Raw genomic sequence first — 17,462 nt, forward strand, 5'->3', positions numbered from 1 at the left:
AAATAGAACAGAACAAGAATGCCTACTAAATATAAAAGGAGATAGAGAGAAGGTGAGAATGATGAATAATGGCTAAAACTTGCCAAATTAGATGAAAATGTTTAGACAACAGGTCAAAGGAGGTCAAAGGTGATTAAAGACAAGTCTATAGTGAGTGCATTATTCGTTAGAAACAATGCAAGGAGATAGAGTAGAGCAGTTTCTTAGAGTATTGAAATAAAGAAGTCTGTTAATGTAAAATTCTATACCCAGCAAAATTATTTTTCAAGAGTAACTGTGAAAGGCAGGCTTTCTGATACACCAAAGCTGAAAAATTCACCACGTGCTCACCTGCACTATGTCTTCCTTTCAGCAAAAGGAAGCTAGTGGATAAAAATCTGTTTCTAAAAGGAATTCGGATCCCTGGAAATAGCCTCTAAGAGGGCAAAATGTAGTTTATATAAGCGTCTATACATTAAAATACCGTTGATCATTATACCAAAAGAACAAGAATGTTCTTGTGGCACACTGCCACGCACAAAACCTGGAGCCTGTGACTGTCAACAGTGAAAGGGACTTCTCAGGTGTGATTTAATCATCTTAAGGGGGGTACACTGTCTTGGATTATATAAGCTGCTCTGATGGGCTCAGAAGGTCATTTGAGAGGAGGCAGAGTGAGTGAATCAGATAAACAGACAGGAGGAGCAGGAGGTTGGAGAGACACCGGGAGTAGACATGAGACAAGGATGAGACAAGGACGAGGGCTCATCTATCACGGACTAGATAGATGATAGAAGAGGCCGGCCCACCCCATAGCTTCAGGAAGGATTCAGGCTTGCAGGTGCCTGGCCGCTAGATCAGCAAGTGTGATTTTGCTCTTCTGACTTGTAGAGCCACCAGACAACCGTGCTCTTTTAAACTAGTCACTTGTTTTGTCAGCAATAGAAAGCGAGTAAAGATTCTTTATTGGAAACGGATTCAACCAAAGTTATGACATTTGCCAAAAAAAAAGGGGAGCAGAAGTGGAGTGTTGTGAGATTTTTTTTTAAAATCTTATTTTTTATTTTTTATTTTTTTTTATCAGTTACATTTTATTAACTCTGTATCCCAGCCATGTCCCGATCCCTCATTCCCTCCCAGCCCCTCCCTCCCTCCCTCATCTCCACCGTGCCCCTTTCCAAGTCCACTGATAGGGGGGACCTCCTCCCCATTCATCTGATCCTGTTTTATCAGGTATCTTCAGGACTGGCTGCAAAGCCCTCCTCTGTGGCCTAACAGGACTGCTCCTCCCTTCGGGGGTGGGGAGACCAAAGAGCCAGTCATTGAGTTCCTGTTAGAAATAGTCCCTGTTCCCCTCACTTTGGGAAACCAATTGGTTACTGAGCTACCACAGGCTACATCTGAGTGGAGGTTCTAGGTTATATCCACACATGGTCCTTGGTTGAATGTCAGTCTCAGAAAAGACCCTGTGCCCAGATATATTTGGTCCTTGTGGAGCTCCTATCCTTTCCCCATCAGACTAACTCCCCGTGAGATTTTTATACATGAAGAGGAATAAAGTAACCCTTCCTTGACCACAGCTCAATTTCTATGGTTTCAGTTGCCCAAAGTCAACCACAGTCCAGAAATGCTAAGTTGAAAAATCCAGAATTAAACAATTCATTTTAAATAACTTTTGCTAGTATGCTGTTACAGCTGCTGCTGTTTTGTCAGTAATTGTTGTTGCCAATCCCCAATCCCTTGCTATGCTGTTTAAATGAAACTTTACCATAGTTACGTGCAGGAAAGGATATATATGATGTTGGGTGCAGTTGTGTGTCTGGTGTTTCATATAACACAGATCTAGTAAAGACTGACAATATCTGTTATGAAACAACCAGTTAGCAAAGGAAAATGCCTGCAATTATATACTGCTTTGTTAAGGTTATCAAACTCATCGGAAGAGCACATAAGGGTGGATTTTAGGTATATATTGTAAATGACAGTCCACCCTCACTGAGAAAGTAAGGCAGTGCGTATGTCATCAGAGTCTGCAACATGTTTCACTTAAGTGTGAGACTTCCTCAAGCCCTCAACGTTCCCATCTCTATGTGGACAGCACCAAGTGTCCAGTCCTTGTGTCACTGAGTCCCCTGGATTCAGAAGGAACCATGCTGTGGGCAAGGAAGATGGCACAGTGAGGGAAGCGCTTGCTGTACAAGCCTAAAACTTGATTCAGATTCCCAGAACCCACATGAAAGCCAGAGACAGGAGCACGTCTGAAACCCTGGTTCTCTTATGGAGACCTTGGCGGTGGATGTGGGGAAATGCGTGGAAGCTGATGGGCCAGCTAGCCTAGGGTACACAAAGAAGACAGATCATGTTTCAGAAAAGGTGGGAGGTGAGGACCAACATCTAACATGGTACTCTGAACTACACACACACACACACACACACACACACACACAGAGTATTAAGATTATAAAAACCTCTGGGCATGGTGGCACACACCTTTAATGCCAGCACTTAGGAGGCAGTCGTAGGCGGATCTCTGTGAGTTCAAGGCCAGCCTGATTTACAAAGTGAGTTCCAGGACAACCAGGGCTACACACAAAGAAACCCAGTCTCAAAACAAAAAATTTATAAAAACCATTCTGGAAAGTATTCAACAACATTCCCCAAACTACTTTTGGTCCTTTTTCCAAGTAGATTTGGGGAAAAAAAAAATCTACTTACTTCCTAGATGTCATAAAACATAAGCAAACACTCATGGACAGGCATTTTAGAAGAGAGACTATCATGCAGAAATTACAACTTCAAAAATCTGGAGGAACCTCTCTCTTAAAAGCTACATTCCTATGTGGGAATTGAGAATGCTGTCTGGATTCCCAGGCCCTGAGCTCCCTGGAAGACAAGGTCTGGGGAGAAGTTCACAGCCAGCCACGGGGCTGAATCCTGTGTGGGTCTATCATGGAAAGTTTGGAAAAGCACCTGAACATTAATGAGACAACTGTGTGTAATTGTGTCTGTCTGTCTTTTGTCTTTTCTAGAACTTTAAGCCTACCGCTAAAAATCATGAACTGGAAGGGGGGTGGATATGGCTTAGGGAATAAAACCAAGACCAAGAGGCTGCAGGGAGGGGTGCTTTCTGCTTTTTTATTCTAATTTTTTTTGTTTGTTGTTTGTTTGTTTTGAGCTTAAAACAAAGAATGAAAGAAACTAGGTACGCTGCATCTTGAGACAAACACTAGCCATCTTCACTACCTTCGAGCCCTCTTTCATTCTCTGCTGTGCCTTCTGAGGAACAAGTTTCCCTGCCGAGGAGTGGCAGGGTTGCTCAGTGGGTAAAGGCACTGGCCAGCCAGACAACATGAATTCAATCCTGGGCCCCACATGGTGGAAAGAGGGAATTGATTCCTCAAGTTCTCCAAATACACGTCATTCCACTCACACCTATATACACTCATACACACTAAACAAACAAACAAACACGTAAATGCCAAATACATAAACAAAGTAAGAGTTCTGCTGAAAGATCAGCCTAGAGTGTGTCCCGGCAGAAGGTGGCAGACGGCTACAGCCTCCCTAGGTCTCCGGGGGCTGCATTTCTCAGCTCTGCTTTCCCATGATTGTCGTGAACTAAAGACCTTGGATGGTTTCACTGGGTTTTTGTGAACCAGGCCGGGAAAGTGATTGCAGCCTTTTCCTCTAGCTTCTCGCTGAATTGAGCGAATATCCCCTTCACTTACAACAGCTGACAATATGCCCCAGCTGTCCTTACAGTTCCCGAGCAGTCCCTGAGACTAGGACTCGCAGATACCTCCATTCTGTCTCACAGCCGTGGCTCCCACCACAAACTACCATTTCTACACCCCACATCTTCAACATCACAGCAGTGTATTACACCCTAGGCCAACTCTTACCGTGCTGTGTATTTACCGGTACATATCACAGGTCAGTGACATTCCAAGCCTGGCGAACTGAGTTCCATCCCCAGGACCTACATGGTGAAAGGAGGGAACCAACTCTACCAAGTTGTCCTCGGACCTTTACACATGCACAAATGGCACTTGCCACAACCAAACCTACCCCCCCCAAAAAAAATGTAATTTAAAATAATGAAATCCAGAAAACTCTTATTGGGTTACTTACAAGGAACTTATTTTTTTATGGTTTGTACTTTGAAAACATCAATTTACTTGTCTTCCTGCTTATCCCATAAGTCTCACATTATTAGGCTTTGACAAACATTGCTCTAGAAGGGACTAATAGGTGCCACAAAATGTTCAGAGCCCTGGAGAGGAGCAGACAGGCTGGCTCCTGCCCACTGTGGGAAGCCCCAGCTGCCCTGAATTCTTATTCTTCTTTGGGTAGAATTCTGAGTGCAGAACTTCCTTGCGAGCAGACGTCCTTGTGTTCTTCTCCAGGCACTCAGAGAGCATAGCTGTTTTAAGCCCCGTAGAAGTTAAGAACCATGCCCTTGCTCATGGGAAAAACATTGCCACAATCTGTGTTAAGAGCTACCTAATCTTCAAATAGTAACCAGGCTCCTGCTTCCCCGAGCGTTTGCATACTTCAGAACCAAGACAAATTAAAACACGGTCCATTTTCATTTGTAGGGTTCTGGAGTTCCCCATAACATCACTGTTGAATCTTTCTTGTCTGTCCGCAGAATGCTGGTATTGTAAGGCTCAGGGCTGTCTATGGAAATATGAACTACAAAAAAAAAAAAAAAATTGGCATCAGTAGCTGGCATTTGTTGTAGAAGTTATTGGCAAGTAGAACTGTCTCTTCTTCTAGCCAATGGCAATGTGATGTTTTTAATTCAATAAAGCATTTCAAGAAAGTCCAAACATAAAAGTTATAAACATTGGAGGGTAAATATTTATTAGAAAGGGGAAATGAACTTTATGCAATTAGCACAATCAGTCTTCTTTATGATTACAAGCTCCTCCTGTCCCCCATCGGCAAAGTCACTCCTCAACAAGGCTTTAAAGCTGTCAAAGCTCAGACGCCCTGCCAGGTGAGGCAGAGGGTGGAAAGTGAACTGTAAGCGGTGTCAGCTGGAGGCTTGAGTTTACGTTGCCACTGGAGCCAGGGCCAATGCGTAGGGGCACGCAGAGCGATGCCCTGACCAGGCTCGCTGTCCATCACCTTTCTCAACAGTACAGAGGGAGTCCATGCATGCCTCCCTCTAGCACCTGGAGTTCTTAGCTGGGTGATGAACACTCCAGCTGCCTTTCACGGGCACACTGTACCTTCACTGCCCTGGAGCCCATGCACAATGGCCACAGGTAGAAAGGAAGGCGGCTCTCAGAAAAATTGTACATGCCAAAGTCCGTGTTAACATGGGTGTGTCTACACAGAGGACTGTGTTGTTTGTGTTATGCTGTTTTTCTCAGAATCTTGCTGAGCGTCAAATCCGTGAGCCAAATGTTTCAGGAAGGCAAGAGTGCCTGGGGCAGTCCCTGGTGAGAGTATGCTCTCCTCTCTCTCCTATTCCCTCCTTCCTCTTTACCGTGGCACTCCCACAGCCATGCTCTGCACTGCACAGTGATGAGAAAGAGAGTCTCCCGAAGCAGGCTGCCGGCCCCCATTTCTGCATCTGGCAGTCACAGTCTTTCTCGACCTCAGTCTGCCAATCTGAAAAATGAGAGAACAAGTCCTATGGCCCCATCATCAGGTAGTTTAATGACAGGTGACCTAGCATTTAGCATGTAGCACACATCGGTAAGTGTTGCTGGCTCCATTTTCTGTTAGGTCGGTTCTTGGCCCCAGCAGGAGAGTGACAGGTGCAGTGCAGCTGGCTGTCACATGGAGTATCCTTTTCCCATACATCTCCATGCCCATGCATCTCCATGCATCACCACGGCACCCTGGGAGTCTGGAATCCCTAAGGATGACCCTGTAGCACCTAGTTAATGCATCTCTGCAAACTCCCTATCCCCAGACTAGAAAGCCTCGTTGTGTCCTGCTGAGAGGGTCTGGGGTCTTGGCAGAGACTGCTGCATATCTAGGAAACCCAGGTATTCAAATTCCACAAGAGAACAATGTCTCTGATGTCAGTCATATCTCAGCCACCTCAGAGCCTCCTCCAGAGACTGGCAGAAGCGACTGCGCCCTGCCACAAATCCCTTCTTACCCTTTCTCAGGGACACGGGCATGGATTTCAGGTCTCTGTCTTTTTTGATATCTCTGAGACTCCAGGATTCTTACAGTCAGCCTGGGCTGGAAACTACTGGTCTAAATAAAATCTGTCCCATCAGTGCCAGTGGACCTGGCCAGAGAAGGAGGCTGGCAGAGTTCAAGAGCTTGCCTAGCCCTGCCCCTCTCAGACAGGGCCGTGCAGCGAATGTGGAGTGAGACTCCAGGCTGCTAGCTGCCTTGTCTGTCTCTGCTGGGTCTCAGCTCCAGCATCTGCGGCCTCCCAAAGCTGCTGGACTTTGGCAGAAGTTGGCCTGAGTTTTCCAGAAGTGTTTGAAAGCTTACAGTAGACAGCCTTCTCAGGGAACTCTCCAGACGATATAAGCTGTATGTTATCTTTCATTCCTTGTGCTCTTGCCAGCTGAGTGCCCTGGTCCCAGACCCTATCCTCACCCTGAAGCACTTAGTCCCAGCCAGGTGACGGTCTCCACTAGCCTCAGAGACACGGAAGGAGCAGCCACACCCAGGATTCAGGAAACATTCTCTGTGCAGTGCTGGCGCGCTGGGCTTGGGGGAGACTTCAAACAGCAGTAGTATTTGTGCAAAGTTTGAATCAGTCACTGTTTCATCCAGCTCTTGGCGTGTTATCTGCCTTTGGCTTGTGTTATCAGCAACACATTTTTTTTTTTTGAGGGAGTTTACATAACGGTCCCCTCAGGAATCGCTCGGAGTGCGAGCCGCTTTCTCAGCTCACAGTGGTGAGGAAAGAGGCAAAAAGTGAATCACAGTCAAATCCCCAGTCCCTGGAAGAGCCACCACCAGTTAGAGAAAAATGGGAAAGACCTGTGTGCATGATCAAGGGGTCTTCTCACGTTTTCATCAGGCCAAGGACCAAAGTGTAGTGCTATCTGGGTTTCCACACAGTATTGGCAGGAACCACGCATAGAACTGGGATCGACCTTTTACCAGACCTTGCACATGGTCGTTGAGGTTGCACAGAATAACTCAGAGAAGGAGAGGCTGTTTCATTTTCTTATTGCTTGTAAGAACCAAGAGCTTCCTGTTGCTGTTCCAAGAGCAGCTCTCAGGATTCGGTGGAGTCCTAGAGTCCTCCTCAGTGGGTCCTGGCCTATCCAGGAGCACTGCATTTTCACTGAAGCCAGAGAGCACTGCTCTTCCATCTAAAGCCTGGACATGCTTAACCCTTTCTAGTGCCACTGCTGCACCAAATTCCATATTTGGAGCATTTTTGGATAGGGGTCCCTGGGTTAGAAATGTCCAATCTGTAAAGTCTCTGCAAATACCACCCCACCACCACCACAAAACACCCACACTCTGGAACACTTCCGGTCCCAGGCATTTTGGATAAGGAATCTTCCACCTCTTTGAGGCCTGTTGGTCAGAGGAAACAGCCCAGGATGAAACAGGATGCTGAGTGCCCTTGCCTAGCTCGTAGATTGAGTTCTTGGGAGGAAATTGAGAACTGATGGAGACTTCATAACACCTATGGGCAGGTACCATGGGTTTGGGGGTCAGTACAGGATTTGCAGTATATACTGGTGATCTAACTCTGTTCCCTTGTCTGTCTGTACCATGGGATAGTGACTGACTACCTTACAATGTTGATAAAGTCTTTGATATCCAGACGTGGTAAACAGGTAAATGCTTACAATTTGTTGGCTCTTCCCTTACCATATTGAAGGCAGGCATCGCTTTACTCAGAAGTACATTTGTTTACATTTACTAATTTGTTCATTCTTCCAGCCACCATGACTTTATGGGAAATGATGTGTGCTGCCAGGGCTGTATTCAGGTGATGAGGACACAGCTGCTGAACTTGAGAATTCAGCATCCAGGGTATAGCAGAGAAGATACAGAGAACTGACCCGTAGCAGAACTGGTTATCACACCCTTTTTTTAATTTTTATTTTTTCAATCTCTTTACTGCCTGATTCCAGGCTCCTCTCCTCCCAGTCCTGCCCTCATGCCCCTTCCCCTCCCCTCCTTTTCTTCTCAGAGAAGGGAGGCCCCTATGGGGTACCACCCCACCCTGGTATCTCAAGTCACAGCAGGACTAAATGCATTTTCTTCCACTGAGGCCTGACAAGGCAGCCCAGCTAGGAGAAAGGGATCCGGAGGCAGTAAACAGAGTCAGAGAAAGCCTCTGTTCCCATTGTTAGGGGACCACATGATGACCATACTGCACACCTGCTACATATGTGTAAGGGGTCTAGGTCCAGCCCATGCATGCTCTTTGGTTAGTGGTTCAGTCCCTGTGAGCTCCCATGGACCCAAGTTAGTTGACTCTGTTGGTTTTCTTATGGTGTCCTTGACCCCTCCAGATCCCTCTATCCTTCCTCCCACTCTTTCACAGAATTCCCCTAGATCTGCCTATTGTTTGGCTGTGGGTCTCTGCATCTGTTTCCAACAGCTGCTGGATGAAGCCTCTATCTCCAATATCTATTTGATATAGTACTTGAGTCCTAGATAGAGCAATAAAACAACTAAAGGAGATTAAGGTAATACAAATTGGAAAGAAAGAAGTCAAAGAACCACTATTGCAGATGATATGATAGTATACATAAGTAACCCCCAAAATTCTACCAGAGAACACCTACAGCTGATAAAGCACCTTCAGCAAAGTGGCTGGATACAAAATTAAGTTAAAAAATCAGTAGCCCTCTTGTATACAAGCAGTAAATGGGCAGAGAAAGAAATTAAGGAAACAACACCCTTCACAATAGCCACAAATAATATAAAATACCTTAGTGTAGCTTTAACCAAGCAAGTGAAAGACTTGTATGACAAGAACTTCAAGTCTTTGAAAAATGAAATTGAAGACGATATTAGAAGATGGAAAGAGCTCCCGTGCTCATGGATTGGTGGGATTAACATAGTGAAAATGGCCATCCTTCCATATGCAATCTACAGATTCAATGCAATTTCATCAAAATTTAACCTGGTTTGAACATTACACAAAGTATACATGTCTGACACCAACACACAGCCCTCCATAAACATATTCAATTTTCATAAATATTAGAAACTGAAAGGGCTGGGGAACAGTTGAATGGGAGAATCCTCGAGCCCCTGTGTTTGACCCCTAACACTTAAAAAGTATATTTTTTATTAAAAACAGGAAATTATTTTGTTACCGTCTAAGAGACACTGGGATCCTGCCCATTTCCCTACTCACTGCCTTTTCTCCAAACCGCAGTCCCAGCCAGGATCATGATTTGCATTTATTCTTCTGTCTCCCTCATCATCTCCCATCTGTGGTAGCTCCTCCATCTCTCCCTATTGCTCACCATTTCCATGCTTTTGCAGAATGCTGGCCAGTTAATTTTATGAACGGGGCCTTTCGTGCGTCTTCATTAGAATGAAATTATTCACTATTGCAAGGATAACCCGAGGTAGGGGTATAAGGTGGCTAATGGTAGCACTGTTGTCCAGGTTCAGCCCCTAGACGAGGTGCTGTCTCATAGGGCTTTTCACTGTAGCTCTCAGATTGCCCTTTGGCATCAGGATTGAGTTTGTCTGTAGCAGGGATTCTCAGCCTAGGCACTATTGACACGTCGAGCTAGTAATCCTTTGTTGTTGGGAGACAGTTTGCACACGCTAGGGGTATAGCAGAATCCTTGGCATATAATCGCCATGCGGGAGGAGAGCGGACTACTCCTGACTGAGTTGTGACAACTAAAGTCTGGGTCTGCAGATACCCCCAAATGCCCCTAAGAAAGCTCAACTGCCCCTGACTGAGAACCACAGAGCCACAAGATAAATACCTAGAAGGGGGCTAAAGATTATTTTGCACACACAGAAATTCTGTAGTTTTATATACCTAGAGTACAACAGGAGACACACAGAAATGTACATAGATCGTAAGTGCAGTTACATGGTTTTGTTTTTTTCTCTACGTGTCCAGGTATGGCCAGCAAATCAGGAAGCAAGGCATGCTGCGTCATCCGGAATGACGTGTTACTTGTTTCTGTTCACGCCCCCCCCCCCCCCGAGAGTGATCACCACTGTAACCACAGTTGTACGCTGGCCTCTCGGCTGTTTTTGCCTACCTTTGAATTTTATATAACACCAAGAGCACACACCAGTTATAGATCATGCACAGCTCATTTCCAAAGAGGCTTACATCTTCACGCTTTCGTAAGCAGCGTGGGGGAGGACCTCCCACCCCTGCTCCTTTACTTCACCTTGTTTGGTTTTTTAATATATCGTTTGTTTGTTTGTTCGTTCATATTTCACATGCATTGGTGTTCTGTCTGAGGGTGCTGGATTCCTTGGAACTGGAGCTACAGAGAGATGTGGGTTCTGGGAATTAAACCTGGGTTCTCTGAAAGAAAAGCCAGTGCTCTTAACCACTGAGCCATCTTTCCAGGTCATCACACTATCTTTCTTATCTTTGCCCCTCTTGAGTATTTTGAAAATGAGTCCATTGCAGGCGAAACTTAATTTCTTATAATAATGAGCTCTAGTATTTATCCACATATTGAAGAACTGGTGCATTCTCTTTTCTGTGTAATGTTTTGTATGTTTTTTTTTATTTTGTTACATTGTTTCACTGAGTTTGTTTTTTTGTTTTGTTTTGTTTTTTAATGGCTTTTAGAAATTTTACCAGTGACAGAAAATGTACCTTTAACTGTGATAAAAGTCCTTTGGCCTTTTCTTTTTTTCAGCTAAGTAGTTTTTTAACTGTCCTTTGCCTATGTGTGTGAATAAAAATATCTTTTTTTTTCCCTAAAAATCATGGAATCTGTTCCATTCCCCAAATGGTCTTTTCACTCCTAAACTGTAAATAAATTTATTCCCATGGCTTCTTCTTTTACTTTTATGAATTTACTTTCTGTTACATTTCTTAACAGAACATATTTAATGTGCATGTGCCCGAGTATGTGTGTGCATACATGAGTGCAGGTGCCTGAGGAAGCCAAAAGAGAGTGTGAAATGCCTGGAAATGGAGTAACTCAGTGTGGGGGCTGGGAATCGAACTTGTGCAAGAACAGGAAGTGCCCTTGACCACTGAGCTGTCTCTCCAGACCCCGTGTCTTACTCTTTATTTCTGGATTTCCCAATCTGTCCCTCTAATCACATCATGTACTTAATGTTTACATGACTGTAGCTTTGTAAAATATTTTAATACACTGAACATGTGCTTTTCTACAGCTTTGCTGGTGAGTTATTCCTTGTTTGTTTTCCCATGTGGTCTTCAGAATATTCTCATTTAGTTCAAAATTGTGTGATTATGTTAAATTCAAATGCATTCTTTTGTAAATTGACTTAGATGAAAGTATGTTCTTGTACATAACTCCAAAATCATCCTACAGTAACATCATGTTCTTTTACATGATTTCAAGATGTCTTTCCAACCCACCCCTGGGAAAACTTTTAATTTGTCTCTGTATAAATCATACATATTTCTTCTTACATTTATTTCTACAATATACTTCTGTTTCTTTTAAAATGAGGTCTTTTTCCATTATATCACCAAATTAGTTATGTCTTATATTATAAAGGTGCACAGCCATCTTGCTAGATGAACTGCCTGAATACTGTACATAATCTGGTGAATAGTTTCATTTTCTAGTTACATGATTCTCTTTGACCACCCATTAATTTCCTGTGTGATCTAAAATAACAATTGGCTACCCTTCTTGACTTCGAGGCAAATGCTTCTAGTATTCCCACATGAGATGGGTATTTATCAAGTTTAAAAAGTATGCATTTGTTTAAATCTTATTAAGCACTTAATAAGAATCACAATTGAATTTTATTAAATGTCTTTTCATTATCCATAAGGAGCACAAATATCTTCTTATTTTTTTAAAACGACGTTTTATGTGCACGAGTGTTTTGCCTGCATGCCTGTCACATGCACCATATTCATGCCTGGTTCCCATGGAGACCAGATCCCGTGGAGTTACAGGCTATAGTTAACTGTCATGTGAGCGCTGAGAACCAAACCCAGGTCCTCTCCAAAAGCAGCCAGGGTTCCTGCCCTCTGAGAATCTCTCTAACATCTCACCTTTGGGTTAGTAATATGGTGAATTTTGTTAACATATACTCTACCACTTAGCTCTGGATTCTGGAGTATATTTTACCTGCTCTTGGTGTAATTCCTTCAAATGTGCTAGTAATTTGTATTCTGAGTCTCTGCAACAATTATTCACAAATAAGGTTAGTATGAATTTTGCTTTATGCTTATTCTGCTTGGTGTCAATGTTACATTAATTGGTATTTTTAAAAAGGGAATATCTTCCCTTCTCATGTGATCAACTGCTTTAAGGATGTTGATGCTAGCTGCTTTTTGGGAGTTAAATAAAAAAGCCCCTGTGAGAAACACAGTGCCCCATGATGTCTTTCTAGGTCTCCTGCATCACTCAGTGGAAAGACTGACAGACAGACAGACAGACAGACAGAGATCTTTCATGTAGTCCAATACTCAAACCCAGAAAGGGCGCTGCCCACTTAAACTCATCACAAGTGTGATAATTTCTCCCAAGTATGGAGGAATCTATCCATAGTCTAGATAATCTCTCACAGGCATGTCCTGATAAACTGAAAATCAGTCTTAGCTATTGCTATGTGTGTGCATATGTGTGAGGTCAGAGGTTAATGTCAGGTTCAGCCTCAGTCACATTATTATTACTGTTGTTGTTTGAGACAGGATCTCAGTGTCTCGTCTTGGCTGGCCTAGAGCTTGCTATGTAGACTAAACTCAGGGAGATCCTTTAGCCTCGACCTCCTGAGCACTGAGATTAAAGGTGTGAGACAACATGCCTGGCTTTGTCTTATCTCTTGAGACGGGGTCTCTCACTGAACCCAGTTTTCATTGATTCATCTTGACTCGCAGGCCAGCGAGCCCAGGAATCCTCCCAGCTCTGCCCCCCCCCCCCAGTGCTGACACTGTGTCACCTGTGGGTTCTGGGGATCGAGAATCTGGTCTTCAGGTTTGCACAGTTAGCACTTTACCCACCGAGCCACCCCTCCGCCCTCCACTGTCAAGCAACACAGCGGCTATTTCAGACGTGCACAGGAAAGCCATGGCTTTTGTACACTAAGTGAGACGGGCTGTCTCTGCTCTGCATCTTAATTATTCCCTTCCATATTGTTTGCATGTCCCCCCCCCCCCTTTTCTTGAAGAATTTAGTAAATGGAGTCTCTGGTTCACTTGCCTATAGAGAACCGGCTCTGAAGGCTTTCAGGGTTCCTCTGCCTCATTCTGTTTTGATCTTGGTGGTGGCACTCACATTCACAGTACTGACCACTGAAGCACAGTGCTGCAAATACTAAGTAGGTGCTCTATCCACAGGTCCCTTTGTACTTTAGAAGATGGTCTGATTGAGTTGCCTAGGCCGTCCTGGAACTCACTCTGTAGCCAAGGTTGACCTTGAACCTTTTGGGAGCTACTTTTAATGACTATTCCATGACCATTGAAGATGTGTCTTCACATATTTGTTTTAAGAACTGGGCCTGTATCAGTTCTATTCTGTTATGTTATTTACATCTCTTGCATCGTTACACAACTGTTTGCTTTGTCATGGACTGAGAAAGCTCTGTTAAAGTATTATACTGACTTTTTTATTGTTGTTTACTCTTATATCTCAAGTCAGATTTGTTTATAGGATTTAATACTCTGTACTATTGGGGGCATAGATATTAGATGACCATTGAGGATCATATTTCTTTATATCATTTCAGCTTCAGGTTCTGGGTTCAAGTTTGACTGACATTAGAATTGCTGTCTTCCTTTGCTTTTGTTTTGGCTTCTAAATCACATTAAGTGCTTGTTACACAGCATATCATAGAGCCTTGGCTGTGATTTAATATGAAGAGTTCATCTTAGTAGAAAGAGTAGCTCACTTGTTGCTATGTCAGACGACTCTGGTCCTAAGCTCTGTCTTACAGTGAGGTTACAGTGAGGGCAGAGGTCCGCAGGCTCACTTGAAGCTCAGCTGGGGAAGTGCTTGTTGCCAGGCTCACTGGCTCTCTCTGGAGTTGTTGGAAATAAGTCCTTGTAGGTTGTTGGAGCAAAGGCTGAAGTGGCATGCTTTCTAGTTCGTAACATGGCCTTTTCCAACATGGCAGCTAATCTGACCAAAAAAGGCAAGCCAAGAAAGCAATCCAGAGAGCCTTTTAGGAGGACAGAGATCATCATAGTGTTTATGAGCTAATCATGAAGTCACATCCCTGCCATTATGTGCTGCATCCTGTGGATTAAAAGTGAGTCAGAGGCAAGGGAAAATGGTGGACATGGTCATCTGCAAAGATGAACATGGAAAACAGTGACTTCATCCACTGTCCCCACCTCAGTAGAGCCATGACAAAGAGGTTCTCCGAGGCATCCAGCCCCATCCAGAATGCATTTGGCTTGTTTCTACTTTTGTAATAACACAGCTCATATTGAAAATGAATGCTTCCTGCCATCTTCATAGGCTGTATATTCAGATTTCTTTCCAGTATATTCTTTGGGGGGGGGAGGAGCGTGGAATTAGAGATATGACAGTGTGCAGTGCCTGCAACAAATATTGACGAATACTTTTACACAGTTGTTGAACAAGTCCAAATGTTAACATCAGTACACAACAGTTCATGTTGGCTTATGTCCTTGTCAAGACTTGGAATTCTCCATCTTTTTCAGTGTATGTACAAGCATCTAAAGATAGTCTTAATTTGCCTTTGCCTGATGGCTGAAGAGGTTTGGCCAGATCTTTATATGCTTAATTGCCATTTAAATATCATCTTATGAAATACTCAAGTCTTCTGACCATTTTTTTCACTAGGTCTTGGTCTTTTTTCTTATTTGATCTATAATAGTTTGGGCATGTTATTTTCTTTAGGAAAAAGTGCTAGATATACTTTGTTGGTTCTATGCACTAGAAATACCTTCCCCGTCTATTGCAAATACCTTCTCTGATATTCTTATACTTGCCTTTTAATAGACAAATGCTCTTCATTCTAATGGAGTATAATTCATTTGTTCTGTTTTGTTTTGTTTTCTCCTTCATTGTCGGTACTTTTGTGCCCTGTTTAAGAAAGCTCCGTCTAACCTCCCACTCTTTGACTTTGATAATTAGGGAAGTTTCACGAGAAAGCCCCGTCCATAAAATGCACAATAAACAGTTCACCTCACCTCCTTCCTCTCTCTCCTAATGTGGCCATTATTTCTCCTAATCCCAAGCCCTCCTGCCCCCTAATTGCACTCCTGGGTCTGCCTCGCCTCATGACCATGTGTCTGAACATCGCTGCAACACTCTGGAAGGACTCTAGGTGAAAGTGCAAGGACTCAACCGTTTAATGAGGTGCAGTCATCTTTATGGGAGCAGCTGTGCTGCACGCGGGTTCTCATCTTTTTACCGTTCCATGGAGAGGTAAACAGTCACGGGAACACGTAGACTTTTCTAGACACACATGTGCAGCATTCGGCTCTGGCGCTGCCTCCTCTGAAGGCTCAGACCAGCTCCCACGTGCTTGAAAAGCGAGAAGGAGCAGTGAGCTTCCCTTCGCTTGTTGTGAGAGACCCCACACACACACCACCACCACTGTTTTCCTTCATTTCTACTTTATTTTTGTCTCCAGTCTCCACACATTTCTTGACTTCAGACAGCAAGCACAGTTGCACATCTGTTCGGTGCAGATGTTTGAGACTGCTTGGAACAGCAGACTTCTAAACTGAGCACAGCACACTTTTTGCAAACCTCACGGTGCCATGCTGCTGGGGGCGGGGGCTGGGGGAGTTCCTCAGGCCGGCCTGAAGGGACCAGCTATCCGCCGGCCACACGGTGGAGGGTAAGACCTTCCCATTCCAGCTCAAGCTTCTTAGCCGGAATTGGGTTTGGCATCCTGGAAGCACTGTGTCTTTAAAAGGGCTGTTGGGAACATCTGTTTCCAATTTTCAGGCCATGATCATGGTGAGGATTTGGGTGCGAGCAGTTTATGTGGGAAGCCATCCCAGGAAATACTGTGAGGGGCCATCTACAGGGAGGGATGTGCAGAAAGGTGCACTGATGGGCGTGACGCATCCACAGCCTTGGGCAACAGACGAGGACCCCTAAACAAAACGTGTAGAGCATAGCCCAGAATCCTCCTCCCAGTGGAGGAGGGTCAGCCAGCCCCCATCTCTTATGGTTGATGGTCTTGTCTGCTCACAAGTCCTCTCAGGGGAAGAACAGCCATGCCTGCCTTGGTAATTTTGATAATTTGTCTCATTCTGAACACTTTGTCAATGTCCAAATGTCTTAATACAGCTGGGAGTCCGTCCGTTTAGATGCCTATTTCTGTTTGAGTGGAATTGCTTTAATTCTCTGTGGACATTCCAAGTTTTTCTAGGTAAAATACTGTAATAATTTATGCCAAGCTCAGCAGAGGTAGAAGCCAGGCAGGGAGCGGAGAAGGCTGCCTCTGCTCTTTGGCCTCTTATATGCGGCCCCCATGATAGCTGCGTTAATTCCCCACCTCACTCACTGTCCTGCACACTCACCCTGGGACGCTGGCCAAGGAGCTGCCCCTGGTAAAGCTGGGCTAAGGCTGTTCCTTGTATTCGTTGTCAGCCCCCAGGTGTCTGCTTTACCTGGTGCACTAAATGGAAAGGAGCTATTTACTAACCATTCCTGGGTGCAGCCCCAAGAATTCCCGAGTTCGGAGCTCCCGAACGCAGTCCACCTAGGAATAATAAGCCTTCCTAGGAATAATGCACGAATTCCATCGCGCTGAACAAGCCGGTTGGCATTTTAGATTTCCAGACTCAACCCTCCTTTCTAAACCCCATGGGTTTCGAATCCCAAATCTGAGTGGTGATTTCTCCATGGCCGTGACCTGCCTCTGGGGGTGTTCTGGGGGCACTCATGGCTGCTTCTCTTGTCCTACAGCATCTGATGTGTGCTGGGCTGTGGTGCCTGGTAGAGGGAGACACATCCTGCAAGACCAAACTGGACCCTCCCCTGGACGGCACCGAGTGTGGAGCGGACAAGGTAAGACCCAACTTCCGGCCCCATCCCCAGGCAGCCCCACGGCTCCCAGACGCCCAGCTTCGAGATTCTCACCGAGCCCGCTGCGCACATGTGTATCCGTATCACTCCTTGTTGCTTACAAAAGCCACAGGAATCAATCGTTTCCTTAATGTGCTCTGCTAAATGAACTCCTTTGGTCACACAAGGGAATATTCTTAAAGGGGGAGGTTTTAAATGAGTGATGTTAGCCGGAAAGTGAGTTCATTTGCCATCTCTGTTGGTGAGAATCATCGTGGCTAGATTTTAGATGGCAACACGCTCCTTATGAAAGGGTGAGACTCCAAGGGTGAAAGAAGAGAAGTCGGCAGCCTCTGCAGCTCCACAACTTCCTCCTAATCTTCC

General features: G+C 44.7%; 1 protein-coding gene across 2 annotated transcripts in view; it reads left to right on the forward strand.

Annotated features, from left to right (window-relative positions):
• Adamts17 (ADAM metallopeptidase with thrombospondin type 1 motif 17) overlaps positions 1-17,462 on the forward strand; it is a 299,178-nt gene that overhangs the window by 163,400 nt on the left and 118,316 nt on the right. For both annotated transcript variants that reach the window (XM_060367298.1, XM_060367300.1), the window contains exon 11: positions 16,980-17,081. In XM_060367298.1, the coding sequence (XP_060223281.1) occupies positions 16,980-17,081 (102 nt within the window). The remainder of the gene's footprint in view (positions 1-16,979; positions 17,082-17,462) is intronic.

The sequence above is a fragment of the Meriones unguiculatus genome, chromosome 14 (assembly GCF_030254825.1).
Source record: "Meriones unguiculatus strain TT.TT164.6M chromosome 14, Bangor_MerUng_6.1, whole genome shotgun sequence".
Classification (NCBI taxonomy): Eukaryota; Metazoa; Chordata; class Mammalia; order Rodentia; family Muridae; genus Meriones; species Meriones unguiculatus.